Source organism: Bos javanicus, chromosome 23 (genome assembly GCF_032452875.1).
Source record: "Bos javanicus breed banteng chromosome 23, ARS-OSU_banteng_1.0, whole genome shotgun sequence".
Taxonomy (NCBI): Eukaryota; Metazoa; Chordata; class Mammalia; order Artiodactyla; family Bovidae; genus Bos; species Bos javanicus.
The window spans coordinates 30175047-30192421 of record NC_083890.1 but is presented as its reverse complement, the minus strand read 5'-3'; the positions used below and the strand labels follow the sequence as shown (position 1 = coordinate 30192421).

At 36.5% G+C, this 17375-nt stretch overlaps 1 protein-coding gene across 1 annotated transcript; it reads left to right on the top strand.

Annotated features, from left to right (window-relative positions):
* Nucleotides 1-10734: 10734 nt before the first annotated feature.
* Nucleotides 10735-16934, top strand: LOC133236551 (olfactory receptor 2J3-like). Its single transcript, XM_061398641.1, has one exon. It carries the CDS (start codon nt 11118-11120, stop codon nt 12144-12146), a length of 1029 nt encoding a protein of 342 aa, XP_061254625.1. The 5' UTR covers nt 10735-11117; the 3' UTR covers nt 12147-16934.
* Nucleotides 16935-17375: the final 441 nt, after the last annotated feature.

Here is a 17375-nt window from a genome sequence, read left to right as displayed (position 1 = left end):
ATCCCTGTGTTTCTTCAGGAATGCAAGCATTTAAAAGCCATTTGCACTATCCCATTTACCTGTAATATTCTATCCACAAATTGTGCTCCTTATTTTCACTTTTCCAGCTGTCATTTATTCAATGAGGGCTTTCTTGATTATCTAAACAAAGATTCTCCCCACCCCAGTCTTCTCTATCATATTTTCATATTTTTCCTCAACAGTCTTCACATTTTGCTTTTTTAATATATTGTCTTAGGCTGTTTGTGTGGCTTAAAAGACACACATTTGTTTCTTATAATTCTAGAGGCTGGGAATGCCAAGATCAAAATGCTGGCAGATTTAGTATCTGGTGAAGATCTGCATCCTGGTTCACAGAGATCAGTCTTTTTTTAATATATATATATATATCTATTTACTTATTTATTTGGCTGCATCAGGTCTTATTTGTGACATGTGGGATCAGGTCAGTTTTCATTCCAATCCCAAAGAACAGCAGTGCCAAAGAATGTTCAAGATATTGTATAAATGTGCTCATTCCGCATGCTAGTAACAGTATACTCAAAATCCTTCAATTTAGGCTTCAGCAGTATGTGAACTGAGAACTTACAGACGTACAAGCTGGGTTTAGGAGAAGCAGAAGAACAAGAGAGCAAATTGCCATCACTTGTTGGATCATAGAGAAAGGAAGGGAATTTCAGGAAAACATCTGCTTTGTTGACTATGCTAAAGCCTTTGACTGTGTGGATCACAAGAAACTGGAAAATTCTTAGAGAGATGGGTATACCAGACCATCTTACCTGTCTCCTGAGAAATCTGAATGCAAGCCAAGAAACAACAGTTAGAATAGGAAACAGCTGACTGGATCGAAATTGGGAAAAGAGCATGTCAAGACTGTATAATATCACCTTGCTTATTTAACTTCTATGCAGAGCACGTCATGTGAAATGCTGGACTGGATGAATCACAAGCTGGAATCAAGACTGGTGGGAGAAACATCAACAACTTTAGATATGCAGATGATACCATTCTAAGGGCAGAAAGTGAAGAGGAACTAAAGTGCTTCTTGATGTGGGTGAAAGAGGAGAGTGTAAAAGCTAGCTTAAAACTCAACATTAAACAAGCTAAGATCTTGGCATTGGTCCCATTACTTCATGGCAAATAGAAGGGGAAAAGTGAAAGCAGTGACAGATTCTATTTTCTTGGGTTCCAAAATCACTGCAAATGGTAATTATAGCCATGAAATTGAAAGATCCTAGTTCTTTGGAAGGAAAGTCGTAACAAACCCAGACAGCATATTAAAAAGCAGAGACATTACTTTGCTGACAAAGGTCCATATAGTCAATGCTATGATTTTTCCTGGCAGGTAGAGAATCTGCCTGCCAATGCAGGAAATGCAAGAAACATGGGTTAGATCCCTGGGTGGGGGATCCCCTGGAGGAGGAAATGGCAACCCACTCCAGTATTCTTGCCTGAAAAATTCCATGGACAAAGGAGACTGGTGAGCTATAGTCCATGGGGTCACAAAGAGTCAGACACAACTGAACATGGTTTTTCCAGTAGTCATATACAGCTGTGAGAGTTGAAGAATTGATTTTTTCAAATTGTGGTGCTAGACTCTTGAGAGTCCCCTTGGACTGCAAGAAGATCAAGCCAGTCAATCCTAAAGGAAATCAACCCTGAATATTCATTGGAAGGACTGATGGTGAAGCTGAAACGTCAATACTTTGGCCACCTGATGCAAAGAGCTGACTCACTGGAAAAGACCCTGATGCTGGGAAAGATTGAAGGCAAAAGGAGAAGGGGGCAACAGAGGATGAGATGATTAGATAGCATCACCAACTCAGTGGACATGAATCTGAGTGAACTCTGGAATATAGTGAAGGAAAGGGGAGACTGATGTGCTGCAGTCCAGAGTATTTGGGGTTCCAAAGAGTTGGACACGACTTAGGGGCTGAGCAACAACTATTCCTGTGTATTTTCTTCTTTTTGATGTGATGGTAAATGGGATTGTTTCCTTAATTTCTATTTCTGAGTTAGTGTATAGAAATTCGGCAAGTTTACCCAATTCACTGATGAGCTTTAGTAGTTTTCTGCTAAACATCTTTTTCTTTTCTTGTAGCATCTTTAGGATTTTCTGTATAAAGTATCATGTCATCTGCAGTGACAGTTTTATTTCTTCCTTTTTAATTTAGATTCCTTTTATTTCTTTTTCCTCTCTTAGGGCTGTGCTAGGACTCCCAAAACTGTGTTGAATAAAATTGGTAAGAGTGGGCATCCTTGTCTTGTTCCTGATCATAGAGGGAATGCATTCAGCTTTTCACCATTAAGTATGATGTTAGCTGTGGACTTGTTATATATGCCCTTTATAATGTTGAGGTATGTGTCCTCTATGCCCTCTTTCTAAAGAGTTTTTTAAAAATCATAAATGGATGTTGAATTTTATCAAAAGTTCTTTCTGGATCTATTGAGATGATCATATGGTTTTCATTCTTTTTTGTTCATATGTATAACATTGATTTGTGGGTATTGAAAAATCCTTCAATTCGGTTCAGTTGCTCAGTCGTGTCTGACTGTTTGCGATCCCATGAATCGCAGCATGCCAGGCCTCCCTGTCCATCACCATCTCCTGGAGTTCACTCAAACTCACGTCCATTGAGTCAGTGATGCCATCCAGCCATCTCATCCTCTGTCGTCCCCTTCTCCTCCTGCCCCCAATCCCTCCCAGCATCAGAGTCTTTTCCAATGAGTCAACTCTTCACATGAGGTGGCCAAAGTACTTGAGTTTCAGCTTTAGCACCATTCCTTCCAAAGAACACCCAGGGCTGATCTCCTTTAGAATGGACTGGTTGGAGCTCCTTGCAGTCCAAGGGAGTCTAAAGAATCTTCTCCAACACCACAGTTCAAAAGCATCAATTCTTTGGCACTCAGCTTTCTTCATAGTCCAACTCTCATATCCATACATGACCGCTGGAAAAACCATAGCCTTGACTAGATGGACCTTACATCCCTATAATAAATTCCACATGATCATAGTGTATGACCCTCTCAATATATTGTTGAATTTGATATGCTTATATATACTTTTTTATTTGCTTGTATTTTGTTGAGGATTTTTGCATCCATGTTCATCTGTGATATTGTCCTGTAACTTACTTTTTTTGGGGGGGTCATATCTTTGTCTAGTTTTGATATTACGGTGATGGTAGCCTCATAGAATAAGTCTGGAAGTGTTCCTTCCTCTTCAGTGTTTTGTGAATAGTTTCAGAAGGATAAGCATTAATTCTTCTCTAAATGTTTGGTAGAATTAACTCATGAAGCCATTTGGCCCTGGTTTTTTGTTTGTTTGAGTTTTAAAATTATTGATTCCATTTTATTACTGGTACTTGATCTATTCATATTTATTATTTCTTCCTGGTTCAGTCTTGGAAGATTGTATGTTCCAAAGATTTGTCCATTTCTTCTAGGTTGTCTAATTGTTGGCAAATACTGTTCATAACATTCTCTTATGAATTGTTTGTATCTCTGTGGTATTCGGAGAAGGCAATGACACCCTATTCCAGTACTCTTGCCTGGAAAATCCCATGGAAGGAGGAGCCTGGTAGGCTGCAGCCCATGGAGTCGCTAAGAGTCAGACACAACTGAGCGACTTCACTTTCACTTTTCACTTTCATGCGTTGGAGAAGGAAATGGCAACCCACTCCAGTGTTCTTGCTTGGAGAATCCCAGGACGGGAGAGCCTGGTGGGCTACCGTCTATGGAGTTGCACAGAGTCAGACACGACTGAAGCGACTTAGCAGCAGCAGCAGCAGTAGCTGCTGTGGTATTGGTTATTTTGATTATTGGGGTCCTTTCCATTTTTTACTTGATGAGCCCAGTTAAAAGTTTATCAATTTTTTTTATATTTTAGAAGAACCAGCTCTTGGTTTTATTGATCTTTTCCATTTTTGTCTCTATTTTATTTCTGCTCTGATCTTTGTTACTTCCTTCCTTGTTAACTTCTTTTCCTGCTATTTTAATTCATTAATTAATTTTAAATTTTTAATTGGGGGATAATTTCTTTACAATATTGTGTTAGTTTCTTCTGTACAACAATGTGAATCAGCTATAAGTATACATATATCCCCTCCCTCCTAAACCTACTTTCCGTGCCCCCATTCCACCCCTCTAGGTCATCACCTTGTTAACTTTCGACTTAGTTTGTTCTTTTCTGTTTCTTTGATGTGCAATGTTAAGTTGTTTATGTCAATCTTTTATTTTTCTTAATATTGCTGTTTATCTTCCTTAGACTACTTTTGCTGCCATGTATAATTTTTGGTAGCTATATTCCAACTTTTGCTTGTTTCAAGCTATTTTTTTGCTTTGTTGATTTATTCTTGACCTATTGGTTGTTCAGGAGTGTGTTGTTAATTTCTATGTACCTAAAAGACTTCCAGCTTTCCTCTTATTATTGATTTCTAGAGTCATGCTGTTGTGGTCAGAAAAGTTACTTGGTGTGATTTCAGTCTTCTTAAATTTGCTGACTTGTTTGTGACCTATAATATGATCTATCCTGGAGAATGTTCATGTGTGCTTGAGAAGAATTGTGTGTTCTGTTGCCCTTGGATGAAATGTCCTGTATTTCCTCTGTTTGGTTCTTTTGGTCTAATGTATGGTTTATGCCCTGGTTTGTTTTTTGTTGTTGTTGATTCTTTCTGGATGATCTATCTCACTAAAACTAGGGTAGGGAAGTCCCCTACTAATATTGTAAGTTTTTCCCTTCAAGTCTGTTAATGTTTGCTTGATAGATTGAGGTGCTTCAATTTTTGTGTAAATATATTTATGATTATTATATTTTGATTGATTAACCTCTTCATCATTATATACTGACTGTCTTTGTCTCTTGTTACCATTTTGGCTAATAAAAGTATAGATACCTTGCCTGTTTTTGATTTTCACTTATTTTCACATGCTGTTTTTTTCACATGTTCACTTGAGTCTATGTGTGTTCTTAAAGTCAAAATGAGTCTCTTGTAGGCAGCATATATTTAGGTCCTGCTTTTCTTCCCTCATCCAGCCACTCTATGGCCATTGATTGGAGAATTTAATCTATTTACATTTGAAGTAACTACTAATAGGCAATAACTTACTAATGCCATCTTATTAATCATTTCCTGGCTATTTTGTAGTTCCAATTTTTTCCGTTTCTTCCTCTCCTGGTGCCTTACTTGAATTTGTGATTTTCTGCAGTGATATGTCTGATTCCCTTCTCTTTGTCTATTGGAATATACTATAAATTTTTGCTTTGTAATTCCTACACAGCTTATATAAATCATCTATAAAGCTTTCCATTTTACTCTGATAGAAACTTAGCTTTGATTGCATAGAAAAAAATTGCCCTTTTACTCCCCTCTTTATATTTTTATGTTGCAAATTACCTCTCTTATATTGTGTATTTGTTACATAGTTATTGTAGCTATAGTTATTATTAATGCTCTTGTTTTTTAGCCTTTATACTATAGTTAAATGGTTAACACCCCAATGTATTATAGTATTCTATATTTTCATATATATTTATCTTTACCAGTGTGTTGCATATTTCCATGTTTTCATGTTACTAATTAGTGTTCTTTTATTTCAGCTTTAAGAACTCCTTTTAGCATTTCTTATAAGGCAGACCTAGTGGTGATGAATTTCTATGGATTTTGTTTCTCTGGGAGTCTTTATTTCTTCTTAATTTTTGAAGGCTAACTTCACCAGATACAGTGTTTGTGATTGGCAGGTTTTTTCCTTCTAGCACTTTGAATGTGTCATTTCACCTTCTCCTGGCTTGTGGCCATTTTGCTGAGAAATTTGCTTATAGCCTAATGGGGGTTTCATCATATGTTATAATCATTTTTTACTCTTTATGTTTAAAGATTCTCTCTTGGTCTGATTTTTGACAGTTTTACTGTGATATGTCTTAGAAAAGGTAGTTTTGGATTGAAATTTTAGGGTAACTTGTAGCCTCAAGAACTTGGATGTCCAGATTTCTCCCCAGGTTTAGGAATTTCTCAGCCATTATTATTTTTTTTAGATTAAATTTTTTTTTTAATTTTTAAAAATTTATTTATTTTTAATTGAAGGATATTTGCTTTATGATACTGTGTTGGTTTCCACCATACAGAAACCAACCAAAATTCCTTCCTGCAAAGGAGATTTTAATGGGCAGTCAAGAAAAGTTGTTAATGGAAGATTTTTGAAGTAATGAACAAGATTGACAGAGATCATCTAAATGTTCAGAATAAAAGCCTTGAGTGGTATCTGGATTATTTTCTGAACTTTCGGATGTAAAGTTGAAATTGAACTTAAAAGATAATTGGAAGGGTGTAAATGGTGTGGATATGTTCTCAAAGAGCACCATATTAGTAAGAAAAATTAGAGTTTTAATGTATTTCTTTCTTTTTTTTTTTTTTTTTTTTTGTCTCTTGGCTCCCAAACCTTGCCTGCTCCTAATCAAATGTCTTGTAAATGTGGGCCTTAGCCCCATTGGGAATTGTGGGGAAAAATTAGGTGACTCAGTATACCCCATTCCTTTTATTGCCCATACAACTCAAAGCAACTTTTAATGTAGGTTGGTGAAAAATTTATTATCATTTTAGTATGAGTATAATCATCATGCTGAAGCCTTTTCTGTGAAGTTTTTTTCTGTGAAGATTAACACCAAAGACCTATATATAGAAAACTATAAAACACTGATGAAAGAAATCAAAGATGACACAAGTAGATGGAGAAATATACCATATTCATGGGTCAGAAGAACCAATATAGTGAAAATGAGTATACTACCCAAACCAATCTATAGATTCAATGCAATCCCTATCAAGATACCAATGGTATTTTTCAGAGATCTAGAATAAATAATTTTACAATTTGTATGGAAATACAAAAAACCTCAAATAGCCAAAGCAATCTTGAGAAAGAAGACTGGAACTGGAGGAATCAACCTGCCTGACTTCAAGCTCCACTACAAAGCTACAGCCATCAAGACATTATGGTACTGGCACAAAAACAGAAATATAGATCAATGGAACAAAATAGGAAGCCCAGAGATAAATCCACACACCTATGGACACCTTATCTTTGACAAAGGAGGCAAGAATATACAATGGAGAAAAGACAATCTCTTTAACAAGTGGTGCTGGGTGACCACGGCAGCTGGGAAAACTGGTCAACCACTTGTAAAAGAATGACACTAGAACACTTTCTAACACCATACACAAAAATAAACTCAAAATGGATTAAAGATCTAAATGTAAGACCAGAAACCATAAAACTCCTAGAGGAAAGTGTAGGTGAAACACTCTCTGACATAAATCACAGCAGGATCCTCTATGACCCATTTCCCAGAGTAATGGAAATAAAAGCAAAAATAAACAAATGGGACCTAATTAAACTTAAAAGCTTTTGCACAACGAAGGAAACTATAAGCAAGGTGAAAAGACAGCCTTCAGAATGGGAGAAAATAATAGCAAATGAAGCAAGTGACAAAGAATTAATCTCAAAAATATACAAGCAGCTCCTGCAGCTCAATTCCAGAAAAATACATGACCTAATCAAAAAATGGGCCAAAGAACTAAACAGAAATTTCTCCAAAGATGGCTAACAAACACATGAAACAATGCTGAGCATCACTCATTATTAGAGAAACGCAAATCAAAACCACTATGAGGTACCATTTCATGCCAGTCAAAATGGCTGCGATCCAAAAGTCTACAAGCAATAAATGCTGGAGAGGGTGTGGAGAAAAGGGAACCCTCTTACGCTATTGGTGGGAATGCAAACCAGTATAGCCCCTATGGAGAACAGTGTGGGGATTCCTTAAAAATCTCGAAATAGAACTCCCATACAACCCAGCAATCCCATTGCTCTGCACACACACCAAGGAAACCAGAATTGAAAGAGACACGTGTACCCCAGTGTTCATCACAGCAGTGTTTACAATAGCTAGGACATGGAAGCAACCTAGATGTCCATTGGCAGACGAATGGATAAGAAAGCTGTGGTACATATACACAATGGAATATTACTCAACCATTAAAAAGGATACGTTTGAATCAGTTCTAATGAAGTGGATAAAACTGGAGCCTATTATACAGAGTGAAGTAAATCAGAAAGAAAAACACCAATACAGTTTACTAACATATATATTTGGAATATAGAAAGATAGATGGTAATGATGACCCTATATATGAGACAGCAAAAGAGACACAGATGTAAAGAGCAGTCTATTGGACTCTGTGGGAGAAGGCGAGGGTGGGATGATTTGAGAGAATAGCATTGAAACATGTATATTATCATTTGTGAAACAGATCGCCAGCCCAGGTTTGATGCATGACACAGGGTGCTCAGGGCTGGTGCACTGGAATGACCCTGAGGGATGGAATGGGGAGGGAGGCAGGAGGGGGTTTCAGGATGGGGAACACATGTACACCCATGGCTGATTCATGTCAATGTATGGCAAAAACCACTACAGTATTGTAAAGTATTTAGCCTCCAATTTAAATAAATAAATTTTTTAAAAAAAGATTAACACCAGTCTAACCAGGCAATCACCTTGAAGGACATTAATTGCAACTTTGGGATTTATTTTCCCAATGGCCCCAGTCAAAGAAGGAAAATCATATTATTCTCTTTGTTTCTGTAAAAGTCCTGTTTGCTCTGGGATAAGGGGTGCATCCCCTGATACCTTATTATGCCCTGAAGAGTTCCCATGTTCTGCTAAAAGGAAAATTTTGGACAAACTCGTCTCATTTGTAACAATGATAATCAGTTATTTTCAGATTGCTTTCTACAGTTAGATTATATACATTAGTGCAGGTGGGATAGGAGGGCCATTAGGTTAATGTTTCAGGTCACATGATATCCAGAGAGCCTCTCATCAGTTTATATACGATTAGGGCATAGAAAGAAAGAGAACAGCAGGGAAGGTGAGCAAACACAGGAAGGTCACTACTGAAAGAAGTTGATGGAGTGCTAACCCAGGTTTAATATAAAGGAATGAATATGACAAGAATTAAAAAATGTTTATTAGTAACAATGAGGGTGAGAAGAAAGTGCCAAGCCATCCACTTTCCCCATAATATTTGACTTAAGGGAAATATTTTATTCTATGGTTTATAAAGATATCTTTGATAGGGTCTTTATTTCCCTTTTATCTGTTAAGAAGGAAATCAAACCATAAAGCTTTGAAATTTAATTTCCTGAATTCTGTAGTTTTTCATCCCTAATCTCTTATCCCTTTTTACTCTTTTTTCCCTTTTTCCTTTGAGAAGAATGCTTAAAGAAAGGTAATAGAAAAAATACCACAGAACTCCCAATTTCTTTTAATTAATGTAATGTGAAATTCAGGCAGCTTTATAAGGCAGAAAAATTATGTCTGCATCAAAAAAGGTACCCACAGTATTTGAATTCAAATATCTTGTGATGTATTAACTCCAATTCTAAGGAAATTTAAAAAATCCCTTAGAATTTTCCCATCATATCTCAAAAGGTTAATAGTTATTTTCATTGTCAATAATATTAAGTGGTGCATTACTGTCTTTATGCCTGCCTAAATCAATCTTAGCCAAATTCAATGTTCCTAGCTCTCCAGCTTGTAACTCAACTAATTAGACATCTCTTATAGCTTTTTAAAGATTCAAGATTACAATATTAGAGCAAATAAACATTCCTCAAAAGACTGCAGGTGAATCTGTTTTGGTTGAATTTGTCTTTTGCCATATTCTATCAGAGAATGTGAGAGAAGCAGAAGTAGCAAGGCAAAGCTATTTGGGAATATTTAGATGATGGGATACTGTGCCTTGCATCAATAACTATATAACGAAAGAGTGTTATTTTTTTTCTGTGACAAATAGATAATGCATATGAGAAAATAAGCAACTGAAAATCAAACTATTAGTACACATTCAAATTTCTTAACTTTATTTTTTACAAAAGAATCACGAGAAGATGTCCTTGTCACTGGATTTTATGTAATGTTCACATATCTTTGTCTATTAAAAGTTAGTGAATTTTATCTTTGGAATTTCCCATTCCAAATTGTGGAAAACCTAGACATATTATGTAATTGTAGGTTGTGACTCAGAATTTAATGTCTTACCTATTGTTCTAAAGCATATGCAGTTTTGTGGGCACAATCTTTAAACCCTGTTGTTCATGTTTCATAGACACTCAAAATACACACTTTGTATTCCAAATACCACAATCAGAGTTCCTCTCTGCTTTCCTGCTCCAACCACCCTCCTTTTCTTGCTCCTTCTTAACAGTTTCCTTCATCTTTTTTTTTTTTTTTTAATCTTCCAAAACAAGTTGTATTCTCATTTATGTTTGGGAGTATTTTATCACCAAATTCCCCAATCTACTTCATTTTTCAATTAATCCAGATTATTAGCTGTTTTTTTGTTGTTGTTGTTGTTTGTTGTTTCCATAAAGGCCACTTAGATAAGTAGCTTTTACACCTCAGCATTTCATTTCTTCTTTACCTTCTGGGTTTCCTTGTGTGGACATTGCTCTGTGGAGCACTTCTGTGGTTTTAGCACTTCTACGATGATCGTGTGTTGATACCTGTGCAGTGAATTTCAGCTTAACTCATTATTATGAATATTGATCAGTTGGTGTGTGCTCATGCATGCATGTGTCTTTGTTTATATTTACATTTGCATGTTATTTGTGTCTGGAAATAAGCTGATAGCATAAATAAACAAGTATGAATGTTTTATTTTGTCTATAAACATATCAATTGAAGTTTACTTTTTTCATCCAATGTTAACACTTTAAAGTTACTGCTGAATTGTTTTTATCTCATGATAAATTCTCACCTTTGTGCAAGATTGTTAAGACTGCAGATATTTCTTTCTATGTAACCACAAAATCAGAAATAACCTGAAAATGAGGAAAAGGGGGTAGAGGTTTTTTTTTTCCCTAAGAAAAGAGAGTTTTTAAAATGAAAATTTTCTTAGCTATGAAAAGTCTTTAATCTTCATTTATCCAAATGCTAACATACATAAAAAATAACTGATTCAGATGAGAAGCTATTGATAGTATCTACAGCAGGACAAATGTCTGAATGAAACATAAAAACAAAACTATAAAAATCCTATTGTTATAATGGCAGTATAATGTATTTTCTCCCTCAATCAGTTTGCAAGGGTTTGACAATGAGGGGGCGGACTTTCAGTTTATATGATTCTTCAGGTATTGAAAGAATAAGAAAGATGAAGGAAAAAAATGCAAGTTCTGGTTACTTTGTTCTGCTGGGTTTTTCTAACTGGCCTCATCTTGAGTTAGTTCTCTTTGTGGTTGTCTTGATGTTCTACCTGATGACACTGATAGGTAACCTGTTCATCATTTTCTTGTCATATCTGGATTCCCATCTCCACACTCCTATGTACTTCTTCCTCTCAAACCTCTCTTTTCTGGATCTCTGCTACACCACGAGTTCCATCCCCCAGTTGCTGTTCAACCTCCAGGGGCCAGAGAAAACCATCTCTTATGCTGGTTGCATGATTCAACTTTATTTTGTCCTTGCACTGGGAACTGCTGAATGTGTGCTGTTGGTGGTGATGTCCTATGACCGTTATGCAGCTGTGTGTAGACCCCTGCATTACACTGTCCTCATGCACCCTCGTTTCTGCCATCTGTTGGCTGTGGCTTCTTGGGTAAGTGGCTTTACCACCTCAGCACTTCATTCCTCATTTACCTTCTGGGTACCCCTGTGTGGACATCGCCAAGTGGACCATTTCTTCTGTGAAGTTCCAGCATTGCTTCGACTGTCATGTGTTGATACTCATGCTAATGAGCTGACCCTTATGGTCATGAGCTTCATTTTTGTGATCATACCACTTATTCTCATTCTCAGCTCCTATGGTGCCATTGCTCAGACTGTGCTGAGGATGCAGTCAACAACTGGACTTCAGAAAGTCTTTGGGACGTGTGGAGCTCATCTTATGGTTGTATCCCTCTTTTTCATTCCAATCATGTGCATATATCTACAGCCACCATCAGGAAATTCTCAAGATCAGGGCAAGTTCATTGCCCTCTTTTATACTGTTGTCACACCTAGCCTCAACCCTCTAATCTACACTCTCAGAAACAAAGATGTAAAAGGGGCAGTTAAAAGATTAATGGGCTGGGGTAGGGAGATGTGAGAGATCACCTGTCCAGCAACTTTTGTTCAGAGAGTCTTATCTTTCTCAGAGGTTTCCTCTGCTCCTTTGAGATGTGATGGCATTTTTGGTCTACAACCCACCAAGCATAGAAGAAAAGTTCTGCCCCAAAATTTGTTGTTCTTTTTATTTGTTCATTCTGAAATATTTTCTAAAGATAACCTTTTTGATTTGTACAACTTTAATCTTTAATTATTCTATATTTAGTGTTCCCAGAAATTAAGGGCCTGGTTTTAAAATTAATATACTAATTTATGGAGCAAACTTTAGTATCTACAGAAAGAGAGAGTCAATATAGCAAAGATTAGGCTAAGAGAGTTTTTGGTCATTGACAGTCATTACGTTTACATAAGTGGTAAAAATTCTTTGGCTGAAATACACTTTATTCAAGATACTAAATTTTTTGAGCGTTTTGTCTTATGGACCTATATATACACTTGTTGCATTGAAAGATATAAAGAATTACCTGTTCAAATGATTCATTCATTCATCAATTCCTTTATTCATTGACTGTCTCCAGGGTATATGTATTCCCCTCTCTTCATTCTCTTTATCTTTCACTAGACATGATCATGACTATAGGGTACAGACTCATGTCTTTGAATCCACCTCTCAACCAAGGCTTATTGGGTAATAGAATTTTTCCTAAATAATTGGGGCCACATGATGGATCATTTCACATATCACACAAACTTTGCAAAGTGTGAAAATGTTTACTCTTCCTGCCTCCATGGAAAACTTACCATTTGGCATTCCACATGTAGCATTCCAGTCTTTTCAACATATAAATGGTTCTCCTTTTTAAGGCTTATTGAAGTATAATTTACATATAATAAAATTCATCCATTTAAAATGTACAGTTCAATGAGTTTTGACAAATATATAATTGTATAAATATCACCACAATCAAGAGAAAGTACATTTCCATCGCTCTCCAAGGAATGCTGTCCTTTTGCTGTCAGTTCTTTTACCCGTGCCTGAAGCAACCATTGATTTTGTCATAATAGTTTTGCTTCTTTCATTTTTTTTAAAGAATTTCATATAAATGTAATAATACAGTGTATAATCTTTGAGTTTGGCTTCTTTCACTTAGCATGATGGTTTTGAAATTTAGACATGCATCAATGGCTCCCCCCTTTTACTTGCTGATTAGAATTCCATTGTATGAATATGGCACAATATATCCATTTATCTGATAATGAGTTTTTGAAAGTATTTACTTTTTTGGTTATTATGAATAAAGCTCTTATAAAGATTGGTATACAAGTGTTTGTGTGGGTAAGTGTTTTCTCTAAATTTAGGTAAACACCTAACAGTGGGATTGATGGATCATAAACTAAGTATATGTTTGCCTTTATTAGAAATTTTCAAAATGTTTTCAAAGTAGGTATACCATTTTCATTCCAGAAAACAGTGTATGAGAGTTACAATTACCCCACATTTTCTATAACATCTGGTATTGTGAGTCTTTATACTTTTAGCCTTTCCAGTCAGTTTACAGTTATATCTCACTGTGGTTCTAATTTGCATTTACTTAAAGGCTATGATGTTGACCATCTTTTCATGTACCTCCTATATCTTATTTTGTCATGTTTATGTTAAAATATTCTACCCGTTTTTATTGGGTCATTTATCTTTTTATTACTGAGTTCTAAATATTACTTATACATTCTTAACTCAAGTCCTATGTCAGATAAATGTTTTGTAAGATGTTCTTCCAGTCTGTGGTGTGCTTTTTATTTTCTAATACTGTCTTCCAAAGAGCAAGTTTTAACCTTTAATGAAATACATGTTTCTACAAAAAAGCATGACAGCATTTTCATTGTGATTGCATTGAATTTATGGACCAATTTGGGAGGAACTGACATCTTGGCAATATTGAGTCTTCTGATTCAGGAACACCGTGTATATCTCCATTTATTTACATCTTTTAAATTTCTCTCAGAAGCATTTGAAGTTTTTATTATATTGATCTTGTGTATGTTTGGTAAAATTTATCCATAACTATTTAATGTTTTGAATGCAATTGTAATGGCATAGAAATACAATTGAGTTTTCATATATTGACCTTGTATCCTGTGACTGTGCTAACTGCACATTTTATTTCTGGAAGACTTTTAATAATTTTTAGAAAATAAATGCAAAGTATTTATATTTCAAAAGGGATTGTGGGCAATCTATTTACCATTCATTTAAGACCAGCACTTTGGTCTAAAGGCTGCCAAAAGTTCACTTAAGTCTATCTAGGAAGTTATTATTATTTTTTTTTCTCTTGTTATGGCTATCTTTAAATTATCCCAAGTGGAAGACTGTCAGATTGCCAACTAAAAATAACCTAAAATCTTGCTCAGTGACATATTTCAGTAATCAAGGAATGCAATAAATTGACTTCAGACTGTACTACAAAGCTACAGTCATCAAGACAGTATGGTACTAGCACAAAGACAGAAATATAGATCAATGGAACAAAACAGAAAGTCCAGAGATAAATTGATGCTTTTGAACTGTGGTGTTGGAGAGGACTCTTGAGAGTCCCTTGGACTGCAAGGAGATCCAATCAATCCATCCTAAAGGAAATCAGTCCTGGGTGTTCATTGAAAGGACTGATGTTGAAGCTGAAACTCCAATACTTCGGACACGTGATACGAAGAACTGATGCTGGGAAAGATTGAAGGCAGGAGGAGAAGAGGATGACAGAGGATGAAATGGTTGGATGGCATCACCGATGCAATGGACATAAGTTGAGAAAGGTCTGGGAGTTGGTGATGGACAGGGAAACCTGGAGTGCTGCAGTCTATGTGGTTGCAAAGAGGTGAACGTGACTGAGCGACTGAACTGAACTGATGGACACCTTATCTTTGACAAAGAAGGCAAAAGTATACAATGGAGAAAAGACAGTCTTTTTAACAAGTGGTGCTGAGAAAACTGTCAACCACATGTAAAAGAATGAAACTAGAACACTTTCTAACACTATATACAAAATAAACTCAAAATGGATTACATATCTAAATGTAAGACCAGAAACTATAAAACTCTTAGAGGAAAACATAGGCAGATACTCTCTGTCATAAATCACATCAAGATCCTCAATGACCCACTTCCCAGAGTAATGGAAATAAAAACAAATATAAACAAATGGGGCCTAATTAAAGCTAAAAGCTTTTGCACAATGAAGGAAAGTATAAGCAAAGTGAAAAGACTGGCTTCAGAATGGGAGAAAATAATAGCAAATGAAACAACTGACAAAGAATTAATCTCCTAAATATACAAGCAGCTTGTGCTGCTCAATACCAGAAAAATGAACAACCCAATCAAAAAGTGGGCAGAAGAATTAAACAGACATTTCTCCAAAGAAGACATACAGATGGCTAAAAATAAATGAAAAGATGCTCAACATCACTCATTATTAGAGAAATGCAAATTGAAACCACAACGAGGTATCATCTCATTCCAGTCAGAATGACTGTCATCAAAATGTCTACAAACAATAAATGCTGAAGAGGGTGTGGAGAAAAGAGAACCCTCTTACTCTGTTGGTGGGAATGCAAACTTGTACAACCACTATGGAGAACAGTGTGGAGATTCCTTAACAAACTGGAAACAGAACTTCCATATGACACAGCAATCCCACTTCTGGGCATACACCCCGAGGAAACCAGAATTGAAAGAGACACATGTACCCCAATGTTCACTGCAGCACTGTTTACAATAACTAGGACATGGAAACAACCTAAATGTCCATCGGCAGATGAACAGATAAGGAATTTGTGGTACATATACACATGGAATAGTACTCAGCTATAAAAGGAACACATTTGAGTCAGTTCTAATGAGGTGGATGGAACTGGAGCCTATTATACAGAATGAAAAAGTCAGAAAGAGAAACACAGATAGTGTATATTAATGCACACATACCCACTCCAGTATCCCTGCCTGGAAAACTCCATGGACAGAGGAACCTGGCAGGCTACAGTCCATGGGGTCACAAAGAATCAGACATGATTGAGCAACTAACATGGAATTTAGGAAGATGGTAAAATAGATGCAGAGCAGTAAAATAGACACAGATGTAAAGAACAGACTTTTGGACTCTCTGGGAGAAGGCGAGGGTGGGATGATTTGAGAGAATAGCATTGAAACATGTATATTATCATATGTAAAATAGATGACCAGTGCAAGTTTGGTGCATGAGGCACCCAAAGTTGGTGCTCTGGGACAACCCAGAGGGATGGGGTGGGGAGAGAGACAGGAAGTGGGGTTCAGGATGGGGGGATATATGTGTACCCATGACTGATTCATGTTGATGTATAGCAAAACCCATCACAGTATTGTAAAGTAATTATCCTCCAATAAAAATAAATAAATTAATTTAAAAAATTGAGTTTCTGTTGTGGCAATTTAAACATAATCCAGCCTCAGTATTGATAGTGTTGGGAAGTTACATCCCTCATTTGAATGCTCTGTCTGAGTCTGAGAGTCAGTACCTTCAGTTTACTTTTCTTTCTACAGTATCTTTTTGACTTAGTTTCAATGTTTCAGTGATTTCATTTCTGAAAAGTCCTGTTTTTAGTGCAGGGAGTAAAGCTTTCACCAAGTCTGAAAATGTAGAGAATTTCATTTTAACCTATAGCTTGCAGAACATGCTACCAGTTAGTGTTCATTCCTATAAGCACTGGAGGCTGACTCTGACAAATTTTCTTCAAAGATTGTTGGAAGAATGATGGATGCCAGGATAACCCAGGCTCTCAGAGTCCAATTACTAGGGTAGTGCCAGGGAGTCCAGAGCAAAAGTGAATGAACAGCCTCAAGTTCACAGGAACAACTCAGGGCCTGTCGTCTTCCTTCTTTATCCTTCTGCTCAAGAGTCAAAGCACTGGAGAAAGTCAGCCTGATCAAGCCTCAGTCCTGTGTCCAGCTCTAGACTAGGGACCAGGGCTCTCTGACACACACTCACCAAGATTGAACAGGAGGGAGGGAGTTCGTAGATGAGAAGGAAGGTGCAGCTGGAGGGGTACTGAACAGAAGGAAAGACCCTCCCAAGTCATGGTCTCAATGCTGCATGAGGATGGAACTGTGCTTTACTTATTTTTGCTGGACACACAGTAGGCCTTCAGTAAATGTTTGTTCATTTGAATGTTGTTTAATCACTAAGTCGTGTCTGACTCTTTGTGATCCCATGGACTGTAGCCCACCAGGCTCCTCTATCCATGA

Bases quoted from the DNA above. Each gene is read 5' to 3' on its own strand.
- LOC133236551 (XM_061398641.1), top strand. From the start codon at position 11,118: ATGTATTTTCTCCCTCAATCAGTTTGCAAGGGTTTGACAATGAGGGGG.